This window comes from Solanum pennellii, chromosome 9 (genome assembly GCF_001406875.1).
Source record: "Solanum pennellii chromosome 9, SPENNV200".
Taxonomy (NCBI): Eukaryota; Viridiplantae; Streptophyta; class Magnoliopsida; order Solanales; family Solanaceae; genus Solanum; species Solanum pennellii.
In genome coordinates, this window is record NC_028645.1 from 1530242 (window position 1) to 1547683 (window position 17442).

Sequence of the window (17442 nt, forward strand, 5' to 3'; positions counted from 1 at the left end):
TCAATGACCAATTCTTTGTCCAAAAAAAGACAAAAAATGTGATCTTCCAGCCTATACATATTCCTTTGTCCCTTTGAGAGGGACCCTTTAAGTTTCACATTATGACTGTGTAATTTCATCTCATTATTTGGCATAAAACTATTTCTGTCAAATATTCGTGAAAAAGAAAAAAAAATACAGTGTGAATGTAGTACAGTGTTGAAGAAACTTTCCTTTGTTTTGGTGGGGTATTAGTATTTGTTTGTTTGAATAGCAGACTTCAAATGCTGCTGCTGCTGCTGCCGTCTGAAGACTTTTCTCAAGTCATCTAAAGTCTTTGCCATCTTTGACAAGATAAAACCTTTTATTGGAGCTGAAAGTTTTATCAAATTTCAAGTAGTACTGCAATTTTTGATAAAAATTATGGTGTGGTATCAGATTTAGTAGATTAAAGGTGAAGTCTTTTTTAGATTTTGAGTTATTTTTTGTGTTTATTGGGAGTTAAAAGTGAAAAGTTGAATGTGGGGTTTTATGGGTCATTGAGTTTTTGAAGGTTGTTTCACAACTTTGTATTTACAGGAACTGTAAAATTTGAGCTTTTGACTATTCAAGAACTGGAAAAGATTGAATCTTGCACTTTGTAGATGGTGGATTTTCTACATTTCTGGTAATTTTTACCTTTTTGGGTTGTTTCTGTTTTACTTTATTTATATGGTAACATATACATATGGAAATTTAATGTTGTGGAGAATCCTAGTAGCTGCCTGAACTTTCATGTTATTGATGAGGATGCGATTTCGCCACCTTGTAATCTTCTCCTGTCTTTAAAAAAGAAAAGAGAAGGAAGTTTAAGGTTGTATATTAGCTCTTGTGTTGATAATTAAGTATAGTTTTTAAGCAATTGGGTCAACTTTTGTTGTCCAAATGAAGTACAATGGGTATTGAGAATTCATATAACCAAGCTAATTAGTTTAGTATATTTCCATTTATGAACAGATTGAGATAAAGTTTATGCTGTGGGTTCAGATTTAGCAGCCTAAAGGTGAGTCTTTTTTAGGTTTTAAGTACTTTATTCCTTTTGTGTCTATGGGCAGTCAAAGTAAAATTTTGGATGAGGGGTTTTTATGGATCATTGAGTTTTTAAAGTTTTTCTCTTCTCTGTATCCACAGGAATTGTAAAATTGGGCTTTTGGCTATCCAAGAACTGAAAAAGATTGAATCTCGTGTCCCGTAGATGGTGGGTTTTCTACATTTCTGGTAATTTTACCTTTTCGGATGTTTCTGTTTTGTTTGGTTTTGATGGCAACAATACATATGGAAATTTAAGGTTGTATTTAGCTTTTATAGTGATGATCAAGTATTGTTTTCAAGCTGGTGGGTCAACTTTCTTTTGTCCATATGTAACATAATGGATCTTGAGAATTCCTATAACCAAGATAATTAGTTTGGGATTGAGTAACGTTTCTGTTTCAAGGGTTTTCTTGCAGTTAGTAGGAAGCCGGGTGTTGTCGCTCTTTATGGGGGAGAGGTAGGGGATAGCCCCCTTGTTTCTTCTTTTCACTAAGATAGTATTGTTTAGTAATTGCGTAGTTTCATATTTTTCTATGTGTGGTACTATTTGTTGCTTCATTTGTTTTGTGTCTTGCTATTTAGTTTGCTATATTTTTCTCGCACTCCTGCTTTATAACATTCCTTTTGAGCCAAGGATCTATCGGAAACAACTGCTCTACCCCACAAAGGTAGGGGTAAGGTCTGCATGCGTCCTATACTCACCAAGACCCCACTTGTGGGATTACACCGAGTATGTTGTTGTTGTATTTCCTTTGAAAGCCATGGAGCAATTGCCATTAGGTTTGGTAGGAAAAATTTGGTTTATAACTAATGGCTTCTCGTTTTACATTTCCATGGATTGGTTGGTTAGTCTTCTACCTATTCATCATTTTCATTTGTATATTTCTTCCCCATGCTCTTATTTTTACTTTAACAAGGCATGTGGACTTTCCTGCTCCTTAAAGTCTTGGATAAATTTTGCAGGCATCAGTGTAATTAGATATTCAAATACGATATACTTCAGTACATTCCTAGTATTACCAATTTACCTTTATGTGAAATTACTTGAATACTAATTGAACATTCTGGATTTGAACCTGCAGGGAGGGTATTTTAGTAGCATACTTAAGGACATGAAGTGTTTTCCATTCTACAATGCTGAGAAGAAGGAAGAACCTAAAACCACGAAGTCAAATCCAGTTCTGTCCTCCTCTTTTGGTCTTTTTGATAGTGAATTTCGGCATTCTCATCGTGAGTCCAGCTCTCAGAATGTATCAGATACCAGCTCAGAGTCTAGAGGAAGGAGCCAAATTCCAAGCCTATCAGATAGACCTTCTGATCTCAGGGCATTTACATTCTCAGAACTGAAAGCAGCAACAAAGAATTTCAACCGTACTACTAAGATTGGGGAAGGTGGATTTGGATGTGTATATAAGGCCACAGTAAAGACTGGTGAGGACTCATCGAAAAAGATTGACGTGGCTGTAAAGCAACTTGGTAGGAGAGGATTACAGGTAGCTAATTTCTTTTTAAGCTCGAATAATTATGTATTACAAATATTAGGATCCTGCACTTGGACATCACTATTTATTAGGTGTTGGCACTTTGCAGTTGATACACACTTCAATCATCTCTGATCTTTTTAGCTGCATGGAACTAAATTTAAATGTTACTTCAACTACTGTCATTTCTCTTACCATTTAAGTTTCACTTGCGGAGCTGTATTAGAAAACTTTGGGAATCTTTTAGGAGACAGAAAACCAGGAAGAATGAAGCAAACTGTTCCACAGTATGAATATGAAATTGCTAGGGAAATATTTTAACTTTAACATATGTGTGATCTGACTATGCACATGGAAGTTCATGGATTTGAATGATGTCTTATGTTAAAATACTTCCTTTTGTTACCTTTCCTCTGTTCTTTTGTGGTGTAGTGATGTACTCATGGCTTGCCCCCATCTAAACGATTAAAAGGATGACCGTAGATTGAAAAATCTTATAGATGGCAAAGTCTACTCCTTTGAACTAAGAAATGTGATGAACCCCAGCACTTATTTCCATTTTAGAAAGAAGTGCTGAACCCCGGATGTATAGTTGGTATAGTTCTTCCAACATGGGATGGCTCCATTCGATATGGTTCTGTGAGAAGCACTAGCCGCTTACTCTGTCCTAGTGAGAAAATCTTCTAATGGTTGAGGACCACGTGATAAATAGTTGTTTAGCTTGCCTCATTGAAACATTCTTCTCAGCGTAGACAGGTGATTGGTGCTGGTATTTGTTTTAGATTGTTTACTAGTCCGAAGAGAACATTTTCCACAGTGGGTGTTTGTCCAATATGACCTTTCAGATATAAAAATGAGAATTGGAGTACGAAAATGATTAACTTTACCCAACTTCATAGATGGATAAGCATGATGAAGGTTCAATCATAATTATCTCCAATAGCTTTTTGATTGAGATGCCTAATGTCTAGGCACTTTCTTATGCTTGGGTTCATCTTATATGCGGCTGAAGCGCCCTGATGCTGAACTTCCATTTCTCTTATTCCAGTATCAACATGTTATTCTTCATTGGAGTTTTATTGAAACCCCATACTTATCTGTTACATAACTTCAGAAGAGCGAATGGTACAGAGAATTCATAAATCTGAACAGACTAGTTTGGGATTGAGTTGTAGTGAGTGTTATTATTTATTGATGATGACCCCTGTTTTAATCATGGATTGAAGTTCTAATTTATCTTCAAGTATAATAATACTTCCTCTATTCCATGTTGTTGACCTAGTTACTATTTGGTGAGTCAATAAAATGCTTTCATGATTGCTATTTTATTACTCCCTCCGTTTCAATTTGTTTGTTTGGTTTTGACTTGACTCCGAGTTCAAGAAAGTAAGGAAGACTTTTGAATATTGTAGTCTTAAACAGGTCATATGGAAGGTTATAAATTAAAGAGTTACCGAAAAATGAAAGAGACTTTGAAACGGAGTAAATAGGGAAGTAAGACAAACAAACTGAAACGGAGGGAGGAATTTTTTTTTCTTCTTATTCTTTAGCTTAAATATTAGATGAAGTAGATGCTTTTCATCTTGTTTCTAAGTATATCATTTTTATTGAGGAAGAAGCTATTCAGCATCCAAAACTACACCAAAAATGTAATATTGTCAACTCTGATAAACTTAATAGGTCATACGATTGTGGAAAGAGGTCGTAAATATTGAATCTTCTGCTCTGTATATAATTGATTAATTGTCCATTGTCAACTCATGAACAAGGTACCTGGAAAGCTGCTTTCACTTCAGCTTTTGATGTTCTACGATGTCCTTACTTTGGTCACTAGGACCAAGCTTTGATGGTAACGGTGAAGCTTCTGCATAATAATTGGTACTGGGACTGCTACTCATAGCAATTTTTGACATTCTACTATTTCTTTACTTTAGTAACTAGGAGAACACCTTGATGGTTATAGTGAACCTTCTGCAGAATTACCAACTTATTTCACATGTTTTATTGCGAGATTTGCGACTTACCCACCAGTTTTCAGGTTTTTACGTACTGTTTAGATAATTGTTTTAGTCGTAACTTTGGTGAAAACGATTAAGAACCAGTCTGTTTACAATAGTTCTGTGGAATGAACCATGATTATAAATAGAACACGATAATCATGTCCTTGTTCCAACTTGTAGTAATGTACTCTTCTTGATTCTATTCAATAGGGACACAAAGAGTGGGTGACAGAAGTCAATGTTCTCGGGGTTGCTGAACATAAAAACCTCGTCAAATTAGTTGGCTACTGTGCAGAAGATGACGAGAGAGGAATTCAGCGGCTTTTGGTGTATGAATACATGCCTAACAGAAGTGTCGAAAACCATTTGTCAGCTAGGTCAGAAACCCCTCTCTCCTGGGCAATGAGGTTAAAGATAGCCCAAGATGCTGCTCGTGGCTTAGCATACCTACATGAAGAAATGGATGTTCAGGTTCTTTTTCCACTTAGCTATTTGCGCCTATACAAAGGTGTAAAATGTGTAACTAGCAAGGACTTCATCGCCTTAATGCCTTTTGTTTTGTTAGCTCAAGCTGTTAATGTTTTGAGTCAGCTATCGTCCAGAATCCTGATGTCTCTCTTCTTTTATATTGTAGATTATCTTCAGAGATTTCAAATCTTCAAACATTCTCTTGGACGAACAGTGGAATGCAAAGTTGTCAGACTTTGGATTGGCTAGGTTGGGACCTCCCGAGGGTCTAACCCATGTCTCAACTGCGGTATACTCCCTTAACTTGTTTGCATGCATCTTAATACATGTGTCCTGAAGACCTTGTCCTTTGGTCTTTTTCACCTTTTCTTGTTCGTTCATCGTTTCTTCCTTTGATGCACATTTCATGGTTCTATCAGGTTGTTGGAACCATGGGATATGCTGCTCCTGAATACGTTCAAACTGGCCGTCTTACTTCCAAGAGTGATGTATGGAGCTATGGTGTCTTTCTCTACGAGCTGATTACTGGTCGACGCCCTCTAGATCGAAATAGGCCTAGGAGTGAGCAGAAGCTCTTAGAGTGGGTAAAGCCATACATATCAGATTCTAAGAAGTTTCAGCAGATAATAGACCCAAGGCTTGATGGTAAGATCTCAAGGTCAGCTCAGAAGCTCTCTATAGTCGCCAACCGCTGCTTGGTCAGACATGCAAAGACACGTCCAAAAATGAGCGAAGTCCTGGAAATGGTGAACAAAGTTGTCGAGACATCAACAGGAATAGGAAACCCTGGACCACCTGTGAGAATCGCGGAACCAACTTCACCAGAATCTACAAGGAAAGGTAAGAGGAAGATAGATACCAAACTCGGAGATGGTAACCGGTTAGTACGTATATGGTCAACAAAGCTTACAAACACTTGTTAATACAATAGTTTCCAGTATGCACAAAGAAAAAACAGAGTTGAAAGAAGTTTTAACAGAACATTTTATCCATCAGAGAGAAAGGTAATGAAGAAGCACAGATTATATAACTAGTTCCCAATATGAATGAGGTCTTCTCCATTATTATCTTATATTTATATATAATATAGATGTTTAAATTTATAGAGAAAATCGTAATCATTCAAATGTACATTCAAATTTAGATGTGTTTAACAAATGAGGCATAAGTGCTATTTGTATGAAGTTAAGCATTATTGTCTCTTTCTTTGTTTTCTCTTTTCATTGTTTCAAAATTTTGAAGTTTAAAGTTAAATTGGACCTTATGTGTTCCTATGTATGAATATATTATGGTATTTAATCAAATTATTATTGTGTGTTTTGTTGCACCCTCTCTCTCTGTAATACTACTGATTTTGTTTTTTTCAATTTTGTAAATATACTATATAATTTAAGTAATAAGAATAGTATAAAATGGAGATGGACTAATATATGCTTATATGATTGATTATAGATTTTGAAGTTGCAATTTAAAAATTTTGAGTTTTTAAATTAGAACTTGAAATTGGTCCTCAATTTTTTTAAAAATAAATTTCAAAATTTGATTCAAAATCTATGGTCAAATATATATTTTAAGATAAATTTTCAAACGTTATGACCAAACGCTAGTTAAGTTCCAATCACACAAGAAGTATTTCAACTAATCCAATGTCATATTAAAGATACCGTGCAAATTTCATGCCCTCTCTATTTTGTTAGTCGATTAATTACATTTACCGTGTTATCAAATTGGCTCAGTTGGCAATGCCGACTAATCTTGACCTCTGAAGCTCAATAAATCACGATCAATCTCGATCCTTCACGTGGCAATTATTATAACTAAATTTTGAATCAACCCGAACTTGTGACCTTGAGGTTCAAAGAGATTTTAATAGTAACTTTTATGATTTTGCTTTCACTTTAAATAATATTGATTATTTTTTTTAAAAAAAAAAGAACAGATTTATATTAAAAAGAAATGAAAACTCTACTTTATCATAAATATTTTAGAATTTTATATCAAATAACTTAAATTTCATAATAATAGATAAAGTTTTTTTAATAACATCCAAAGTAATATATTGCAAATAAATTATTAATATCTTGTAACTAGAAAGAGGTAATACATATAGTGGACCCTAAACTTGGCTTTAAATTTTAACTTTGACCTCCAACTTTCATAATGTACAAACAGACACTTTTACTATCCAACTTTTAAATAAATAAATACATGAGTCCTACATGGCAAAATACACATAGGACACCACGTAGGACAAAAAATGACATGTAGGACGACACGTAGGACATGTGTGTCTATTTGTTCAACTTTATACAAGTTTAAGTGTCTATTTGTGCACATTCAAAGTTGAAGGGCATAAATATAATTTAAAGCCAAGTTAAATAGCATATTTATGTATTATGTCTAACTAGAATTAATCCTTACTTTTAGATTATTATAACTACTTTTATTTATAATTATATATAATTTTAAGTGGGTAGGAGCTGTCATATTTATATTGCTCAAAAGAATAGGAGAGTTACACTCAAGATTATATTACACTGTCATATTTATATTGCTCAAAAGAATAGGAGAGTTACACCCCAAGATTATATTACTAGCTCTCTTTCATTATTGTCTTATATCATCTCTAGAAATGAAAGTTAGTGGAGACTATAAACTATATGTGACTTGCTGCAGAATCTTGTGCTGATCTATAACGATAAATGAAGGAATTTAGCATTTGATATAAAGAATCTAAAGCTCTCATGATAAAAAAAATCTATGTTTTTCTATTGAATCTTGTAATATCGACAATAGAATTTTTTTTCTTTTTGTGATGTTAAATGATCAATTTTCTTTTAAGAGATGTCTTGTAATGTCAATGTTGCTAGCTAATAAGGAAAGAGAAGAATGCATACAATTATATCAGTTTGCTAAAAAATGGCAATTTGGGTGAACAATGTATGAGTGTGAGTTCTCACTGATTTTATTATTTTTTTTACTAGGTGGGTGGTGAAAAATAATATTTTATTATATCGTTTATGATATTGATGGAACTCATATTGTCAGAAGTCATTTTCGTTTTTGAAATTATCATTTAAGTCGTACTATATAAAAAATTATAAATCTACCAACTTTATATATGGTGTGTATTATTTAAAGTTAGACTCTCAAAATTAATTATTTCTGTGTGAGCTTTAGCTATATATGATAAAATTCATTACTTGAATTTCAATTACAAATTTGAAGTCTATTAACTTGTACCAAATTCTAAAAAATAGAACGCATATTTACTATATGTAAATTTTTTACAAAGTATATAATATAATATAAAATTACATGATCATGATCGAGTAAATATACATATTGATGATTGAACTCCTTTTAACTATAAATAGTCGTATATTATATATGAAAAATGAGACTTGCATAAGCATATAATATAAAGAAACTTTAATATTATCAATCCATCAAAAAAAATATTTATATCCAATTTTTTTTATAGACTATTATTTAGTTCTTTTATTTTTTAAATTATAAATACAACATTTCATCCTTTCCATCATAACTCAGAATCATAAAAAAACACATATTAAAATTAAAATTTTAAATATATAAATTTAAAAATATATTGAGCTTTAATTAATAATTTATATATAAAAAAATTAGCTCGGCTGGTGGCCGACATAGACTTTAACGAAGCACACGGATAAGAATCGTATATTTTTTTCCTAGTAAATAAAGTAGCTTCATATCAAAGAAAAGTATATGCTAATTTGATTTGTCCTATTATATAAGTACGGAGGATTTATAATTTAAAATTTATGAATTTTATAGTAATTTTGAATAAATATATTAATAATAATGAGTTTTCTTGATGTAATGTGTATATATAATACAAGTAAATATTAATAAATATGTGCGAACTTATATGAAATACATATCAACCTTTTTTAATAATTAAATAGTGACAAATATTTATTCGTGTTTGATATTTATATTGAGTCAGTAAATATATACTAATAAATATTTTAATGTAATTAATTATATTTAATTAATAAATGAACGTGTATCTTATTAAATTACATAGCTATGATAATTGTATATGATTTAATATTCGTTTGGTAAATATTTTTCATTTTTTCGAAATTCTTCTTAGAATCTTCACAGATTGGATTAAATTAGAGGTGTGATCGATTGATTGATGGTTAATTTAAATTTGAGAATCATTTAAGAAGATAACTTATTTTCTAAATCTTCAATGTGAAAACTCTTCAACCCTTCTTTCTATGTCATTTTAAATATACACTCTTTTATTGTCTAATTAAATTAGACATTTAAAGCATGAATAATTATTTTTAAAAACAATTATTTTTAATGTTTAATAATACATTAAGAGTTGTGGCCTTTTGGCTATATTGAAAGTGGTGTAACTTTGTAGTTATGGCCTTTGTGTTTTTTTTTTTCTTCAAATAATGTTATATATTATAAGCTTTAATTTCAATGATGAAAATGAAGTAAATTATTTTTTATTTAACTTCAGTAGAGTCACGTACAATAAAGCTGATAATTAACATGTATTTAGAACTATCAATATCGTGATGACAACATTATTAAAATAATTAAACCAACAATAACCATGCATATTTTCCATCAAATTAAATTGAAAAATAAAATGTATTCTACGATGTCAATTTGAACTGCGAACAACATTTTAAATTTAGGAAAATTAGTTGGTGTTATACGAAGCGTTACATGTTTTCGAACATGTGAAGAGACTAACTCTGATGTATATTTTGTTATCAAATATCAATTGATTTCAAAGATAGTGATTTTTAAATTATACAAAGTCGATTTTATCATTATTTTGAGACTTAATATTAAATTGATAGTTGTATNATAGTAATGTGGACAACTCCTTTATGTATAAGCAAAACATCGCAAGTAATATTCTAATTTAGTCCATCATGATTCATGGGTTACGTACATCAATACCTATTTTAGTATTGTTATTAATAAATTATTTATTTTTGGGATTTATCGAAAAAATAAAAATTTAAAAAATGTTGAAATTATTGAATGAAATGTTACTATATTTATCTTTGAACTTTTAGCGTTAATATTATATTTTTTTCATCTTTTCATATTTTTTATTAATCAATTACTCATTTTCGAGATTATCGAAAAAATAAAAAAATTTAAAAAAATATTGAAATGTTAGATTTAAGGTTACTATATTTATTTGTTAATTTTGGCATTAATTTTATATATTTTTTTCTTCATATTTTCCCTATATTTTATTAATCAATTACTCATTTTTGGAATTTATCGAAAAAATAAAAATTAAACAAAATTGTTAAATGGGTCGGATATTGTATTTAAAAGGAGATGATTTATGGGTTGGATGAGGTGTTTATGAGCAGTGCGAATATCTTTCCATTTTTATATAAATATCATGTGGTAAGGTCAAAATGACGTGACAATTTCATGTGACATTTAAAGAAATAAAAATAAGTTGGATATGTCAAACATAACAACTAACGCTCATAAGCTTGATAAGTTGGTTGAATATTATCATAAAAAAAATAAAAAACAATATATATATATATATATATATATATATATATATATATATTAAATTAAATGGAAACGTGTGAATTGAAAATTAGTAGACAAGAATTGAATGATAAAAAAAATACAACGAATTTGGACAAAGCCAAAGGAAAATTGAATAAGGTTGGTATTCCACGTTAATATGTTATTACTCCAATTTTTTTCGATCAGCAAACTCATGATTGCTATTTTTTTTATATATTCATATTAGCGAATTAAATTAAAAAAAATAAATTATACATGATAATTTTTGAATATTAAATTCGATAAACAATATATGTACAATTTAATATAAAAAGCTCTATTTAAAAAATCACTTACTCAATCAACTCAGTCACCTTTCTATATTCATATTAATTATATATAATCTTAGCCTTAAATTTTCACCAAAATATGTTAGAAATTGATTCATATTAATTATATATAATCTCAGCCTTAAATTTTCACCAAAATATGTTACAAATTGATTTCTAATTGAGGGTACATGACTAAAAATAATTAAATAAAGAGATTCCAACATTTATTTCCATCTTTTCTTTTCTTTTTTCCATATTCCATTAAATTTCATCCATGAATTTGTTTGCATATATACCTACTATAAAATTAAACATTAATGATCTATTAAATAGATATAAATTATATGACAATGTAAATTCTTTTTAGACTATTAGTGTAGTTTAACATAAGTTAATTAACATTACATCACTTACCACTCTTTTTTTAAAAAAAAAAGAGTTAGCTATCCTTTTATGTATTAAAACATCTATAATCCTCAAATTTTTAATCAAATTTTATTTAGACGTTTAAATTATGACTTATATTTCAATATATGATAAAGTATTTTTATTACACATTTTATTCAAACTGTGGATATTGGTTTTTATACATGATCTCAATTACTCGTTATATACATAAATTAATAGCTAATCACAATTATTCTCAATTGAAAACATGTATAATGTTTACGGCTTATAATTTGATACAATCAAATAACATGATAGATTTTTACGACTCGACTAATATATACTTATGCTATATACACATTCATTAAAAAGGTAATTGTATTTATTTTTTATTTATATCCTTCCACTTTTTTACTCTTTTAATAACTGAAATTCACTATTTAAATCATGATGTGAAAGATATTTACCCCGCAACCTTTATTATCAGTAAATCAACTCCGTTTTACTCTTCAGAAAACTCAAATCAAAACCTTAAACTAATTTTCTTCTCTTTAAAGGTTTCACCTTTTCTTCCTTTTTTAACGATTTACATTCATAATCTTAGCGTATGAGATTCGTACGCATAATTTTAAAAGAGAAAGTAAAAAAAAATTCTTGTTACTTATCATCTGAACTACCTCTTTTAATTGATAAACTAATTTCTATTACGCTTATCTCTTGTATTTTTTTCACATATTATATAAATGATCGGATCGTATAAATATAAAAAATAAAAAAAGGATTGTTAGAAAGGGCGGTATAAAGCAACGGTATCTTTCATTCTACTCAAAAGGAAAACCCAATCCTTAAAAAAAAAAAAAAAAAAATTAAATTCATACACAAATTCCTCTATAAATTAAAATCTCTTTTTTACGTTTCAAACTAAAAAAACTTTGTAAATTCCTTTTTTTTTTCTTACTCTATATATAAATTTCATTTTTTCTCTCCATAAAAAATAATTATCAACTTTATCACTGCTCATTTTCTTCTTATACAACACAAATTTTTAATTTTTTTTTTTCGTATAGCATATGAACAGAGTTGAAGTGGAATTGAATTAAAGGTTAGTTTTTTGATGATTTTTTTCTGATTGATTTGTGATTAGTTCCTATTTTCATGATTTTTAGTTATTATTTTTTCAAGTTTGTTGATTTTTTTGCTGAATTGTTTTATGTTAAAGTTTCGAATTACTTCGTCAATAGGGAAAACGTGTAAATGGAGTAATTGGTGGTATATTGTATTTTTTTTTTTTTGTATTTTGTATGGTTTTAGTGTAATTTGTTTTATTTTTATGGATTTTGGCGGGGAGAAGGGTTGAGGAGGAGGATTTATTTATTTGTTTGTAATTAAAAAGTTAGAAATTAGGTTTAAAATATTTGTATTGTATTAGTTGGTGAAAAATGAAGAATTAGTTTGAAAGTTGAATTTTTGAAAGTCAAATGTAGAAATTAGAATTAGGGATGGCTATAAGATGGAAGAAATTTAGAACAAAAATGTTTAATGGGTGTTTTAGGGGTAAACGAAATTGAAATTTTTTTATGCGGGTTGTGGGAAAGGAATGAATTTATTTAAGTTGAGCAACGGGTTTATCGGAAATAGTATTTCTATCTTTGAGGTAGGGATAATATCTGTGTGCATCGTACCCTTCTCAAACCTCACTTTGTGGGACTACGCTAAGTATGTTGTTATTTAAGTGAAATGGATATACTTGGTAAAACATAAAATGTATTTTTTGAGAATATTTTTCATAAAGAATTGTTTTTTTTACCCCGGTAAATTTGTTGGATATAATAGTAGGTGATATTTGGTAATTGTACAAAGTGGTGGATTGGGTATGAAGATGATATTTTGGTGATATTGCTGAGTAATAAAGGTTGAAATATTAATAAAACAAGTAAATATGGAGTATGAATTAGAATATTTGCGAAGAAAAATGACTTCTACCGGGAGGTAATAGAAGTCATTTTCCCTTTTTGGTAAAAGATTATCACTTTCTGAAAGGATCTTCTATAATTCAAGGTGGGGAAAATGCTGGAAAATGATATCATCATGAGAAATTGTTTTTCGCAATACTGAACAATAACTTTTAGGTAATTAGGCTGGTGAGCCAATGACTCTAAAGGTTAAGTTGATCCTTTCGTTTCTCTTTTCATGCTATAGTTCTTTATCTAGGTAAGTTGTCGTTGGTATCGCCCAAAAATGTTTTACGAAAGTAAAATGCTTCCAAGATCAACTTTTTTAGTGGGCTATAACAGTTGGTGTTGTATAACAGCAGTGCAGGTAGGTTGCAGTGGTGCTTTGTGATAATAACAAGTAATAAGAGGAATGTTTGATATATTGGTAGGGACTGCGGTATGGAGAAGGATAGAATTTTTTTTGGCAATCGAGCTGGCGGCTATGTTGTTTAAATATAGTTCGTATTGAACAATCATTCTAGTACCATCACCAGGATTTGGGTATAAAGAAGTACAATTGCGTGATCTTCCATTCCAACTGTTAAAAAACAAAAATCAGAATTATCTTAGCCTTCTTAGCTGAGCCCTGCATTAACGTGCTCGCTCTATTCAGGTACAAGTGATTGATCCAATTTAGGGGTGAGAAGACGTTTTTGACTTTGGCAACTTTTTCTGGAAGGTATAATGTCGTGTGAGCCGGAATATGATGCTGCTCGTGGGGTTCTTAGTTTTCTCGATGTGGACCAACTTTTTAGTTCCAACTATTACGGTGACAGTACACAGCATGGCATTGAAATCTGTCATGAACAATATTCCACAGAAAACCCTTATCACCCATCATATTGCAATGTTGACAATGATGAGGTTATTGCTCATGCTCTACAAGAAGAATGGTCAGAGTTGTGCATTACAGAAGATGCTCAATCTTCACATGCAGATGACCAGTACTTGCAAGCCTCCACTGGTGTACAGCATTGGCATGGTTCTCCAAGGGAGTATTATGCCGGTATATTTCTTGTTTCCAATTTTGGGATTGTCTCTCGAGTTCAAACATTCGCTAATATGCATATGATTCACAGGGCATGATGCTGGTGTGGAAGCTAATGATGTAGGGCCTTCAAGTTCTTGCTCTAGTCCTGGAGACAGATCATACGATGGAGAAGAGTATGCTTACACATTGGAAATACAAGATGAATTTGAGATTGATGGAGAAGTAGGGAAGAGAATAAACCAGCTGAGTGCTATTCCTGTAAGTGCTGTCTGTTAGTAAATTGTAGGAGCTTTGATGAGCTTGAAATTCCCCTCTTCTTTGGGACTTTCATTGTAACTTTCTGAGTGGCTGCTTTGTGCGAGTAACTAGACAACTAATTCACTTTGTGTATGACGACTTGTATGGTGCTCTGTACCTGTGACCATTTACTTGGCACTGGATACATATATGTTTAGCTTTGTTGAATAATATCATCAGATCATTACCTTCTTAAATCAGCAGCCAACCAGCTACCCAAATATTTCTATTCATCTGGATACCGCCTGTATTATATTAAAAGATATGATAAACCATATTTGTTTTTCAAGAATAAGTACTTGATAAAAGATAGAGACTGTTAGATGAAATTGTCTTTACAGTCATATACATACTTGGTATGTTGTGAATGTACTGAAATAGGAAGCCTTTTGCTTTGACCATGTAGACTTTTTTGTGTGGATATACCTTCTTGAATGTTTCTTTAGTTTCTTATAATAATTTGTATTATTAACCGTGCAGCATGTTCCTAGAATAAACGGAGACATACCTTCAGTTGATGAAGCAACATCTGACCACCAAAGGCTGCTAGATAGGTATCTCTTGATCCATCCTACTTAGGTTTTCAAGTGAACATTTTTTTTTTGGTTTATGAAGAACTTAATGACATCTTTCCTAAAGGCAGTGCTTTGCTTAATTCTTTCCAATGTCCTGAGAAATTTTTGAGCTAATGAAATAAAACTTCACTGCGAGAAATGTAAACCTGTCTTGTGATAGCTGTCTCACGTCTCCAGAAGCTTTTCTGGGTCTTCTTTTCTTAGGCTTTTCCTTTGTTTATAAGTGGCCTTTCTAATTCCTGGTTGTTCCTACTGCCTGCTATTCGAAAAGTAACACCTAACTCCCGAAGCATTTTATGAAAAAGCGAATCAAATAGGAGAGATGGGACTTGAGACAAGCACAGGAAACAATTGGTGTGCATTGAGCAAGCTAGCCTTCTGTTGCTTTGTATACGTATGAAGCATATTCAAGTAGATATTGTGATTTCTTTGTCCATAAAGTCACAGGACACCATGAATGTGTTCTTTTCTTTTTGGTTTTACTCCACATAAGTATAATCTGAAGTTGATATTTTTTCTAATTCAATGGATTGTTAATATTATTGCTTTTAAGTTATTTCTGCTAAGCATCCTAAGCTCTGGTTTTTCTAACTTCAGATTGCAATTATTTGACTTGGTGGAGCACAAAGTGCAAGGGGATGGAAATTGTCAGGTTACCCTCTTACCTGGTTGATTTGTGTTGTAGTAATGATACTAAACTGTCTAGATGGGGCTTTCATGTGTTGATTTTAAGTTGAAGCTAAATATTTGTACTTCCGTTTCTCAAATGACTTGTAACATAGTTATCAATCATACACAAAAGAAGGCACCAGAATTGTTTTAAGTTTGTATTGAGAACTCAAATGAGATATTGTTGGGCTGCTTACCCTGCCAAATTATTAGAATTAGTCGTGAAATGTCAGTAGTTAGACAAGCGGACAAATCAAATTTTCTTAACCTTATAATACTTTTATGGGGTTTGGAAAGTTGGCCCAGCTTTCCTTCTGTGGGATTAGTCTTCTTCAGGGAATCTAAGCTTGTTGAAATAAGGTGACATCCTACATGTTTCTTTTGCAAATCTACTGACCTGTTCTCTTTTGTTTCAGTTCCGTGCTTTATCAGATCAATTCTATCGTGGTCCTGAGCACCACAAATTTGTCAGACAGCAAGTAGTCAATGAGGTGCTTGTTTAAGTGAATATGATTATCTTCTTTCTGATACTCTGCTTTTATACTTGAATTATTTCAAAAATTCGAATGCATTTTACTAAGTAGGTTTTGTAAAATCATTTGGTTTGATCAGCTTAAAGAACATCCGGAGATATATGAGGGGTATGTCCCAATGGCATATGATGAATACTTGAAGAGGATGTCCAAGTAATTAACATACCTTTGTTTCTCTATGTTGAAACTTCTTTTCTCCTTATAATCTAAATCTGCTTTTATTTTGGTCTACCCAGGAATGGGGAATGGGGAGATCATGTTACGTTGCAGGCTGCCGCTGACTCGGTATTGATTATTTCTCTTACTTTGCTTCCTTTGTTTTATTTCTCTCCATTTGATTGCGGTCTTTTGGTTTGTCACTTTACTGTGGAAATAAGAACTTTAAGCTATTGCTAGCCAGACCATAATTTGAATGTCCTGGTCCTGGTATAGAGGCATTGGATATTCAAGTAGCTTGTTAATTGCACGTTGATGGGCATTGAGGAAGTAACATGCTTCTATATAATCTTTACTCGTGGTCCCGTAGTTGTTCATGACTGCATATTAACCATTTATTTTTTAATGTGGAAGAAAATGCACGTCCGCGTCCCTCTCCATCTTGTATTTCCTTTCACTCTATTATGTGTGGTCTTGATGCATTTTTTCAAGATTTTGCTTGTGGTGATCTAAGATGAGAATGCTCCATTGGTTTGTAAATGAACTTATTTCTGTTGCACATTTGACTCTCTTTTTGCCTTGTGGGCAGTATGGCGTGAAAATTCTTGTTATAACGTCATTCAAAGACACATGTTACATTGAGATCCTTCCGAAGAATCAAAAGTCAAATAGAGGTAACTAGTTCTCAAATTTTCAATTGCTTTTACCTTTCTGTAATATATCCTCTATTTAAAGAATGTGATTGAAGAATTCTTTTACTTTTTAAAAAAAAAAAGAGAATTTGGAATTGGGAGTGATATGGCTCCTAATTCTCAATTTCCGTTCATCTTATTTACAAATTCACGATGCTGCACGTACTTCCAATTTGCAGTTAAGCATGTTTTTGGTTAGTTGACTACTCATTTTCCCTTTTTTTTCAATGAAAAAAGGTTGAGAGGGGGGGGGGGGGGGGG

At 31.4% G+C, this 17442-nt stretch overlaps 2 protein-coding genes across 9 annotated transcripts in view; both read left to right on the top strand.

Annotated features, from left to right (window-relative positions):
• Positions 1-122: 122 nt before the first annotated feature.
• Positions 123-6199, top strand: LOC107029427 (serine/threonine-protein kinase PCRK1-like). 3 transcript variants are annotated; one of them, XM_015230839.2, is made up of 8 exons: positions 123-433; positions 559-646; positions 976-1021; positions 1150-1236; positions 2133-2543; positions 4742-5002; positions 5166-5288; positions 5419-6199. In XM_015230839.2, exons 5-8 carry the CDS (start codon positions 2163-2165, stop codon positions 5920-5922), a joined length of 1269 nt encoding a protein of 422 aa, XP_015086325.1. In that variant the 5' UTR covers positions 123-433; positions 559-646; positions 976-1021; positions 1150-1236; positions 2133-2162; the 3' UTR covers positions 5923-6199. The 3 variants fall into 3 exon arrangements, with proteins under 3 accessions (XP_015086325.1, XP_015086324.1, XP_027767715.1); XM_015230838.2 differs by having other exon boundaries at positions 1150-1216; XM_027911914.1 differs by having other exon boundaries at positions 559-626; positions 1150-1216.
• A 5894-nt stretch (positions 6200-12093) lies between these two features.
• The window catches only part of LOC107029477 (OTU domain-containing protein DDB_G0284757), a 7300-nt gene continuing 1951 nt past the window's right edge, over positions 12094-17442 (top strand). For 2 of the 6 annotated variants that reach the window (XM_015230903.2, XM_027911972.1), the window contains exons 1-9: positions 12094-12376; positions 13882-14274; positions 14348-14517; positions 15037-15110; positions 15729-15783; positions 16217-16291; positions 16413-16486; positions 16570-16618; positions 17079-17163. In XM_015230903.2, coding sequence (XP_015086389.1) covers positions 13953-14274; positions 14348-14517; positions 15037-15110; positions 15729-15783; positions 16217-16291; positions 16413-16486; positions 16570-16618; positions 17079-17163 — 904 coding nt within the window. In that variant the 5' untranslated portion in view covers positions 12094-12376; positions 13882-13952. Of the gene's footprint in view, positions 12377-13585; positions 14275-14347; positions 14518-15036; positions 15111-15728; positions 15784-16216; positions 16292-16412; positions 16487-16569; positions 16619-17078; positions 17164-17442 lie in introns of all 6 variants that reach the window. The other 4 variants (XM_027911970.1, XM_015230904.2, XM_015230905.2 and 1 more) reach the window with 4 other exon arrangements.

Bases quoted from the DNA above. Each gene is read 5' to 3' on its own strand.
- LOC107029427 (XM_015230838.2), top strand. The intron at 5,003-5,165 runs GTTCTTTTTCCA...TTTATATTGTAG, and splicing joins ATGAAGAAATGGATGTTCAG to ATTATCTTCAGAGATTTCAA. The intron at 5,289-5,418 runs GTATACTCCCTT...TGGTTCTATCAG, and splicing joins TAACCCATGTCTCAACTGCG to GTTGTTGGAACCATGGGATA.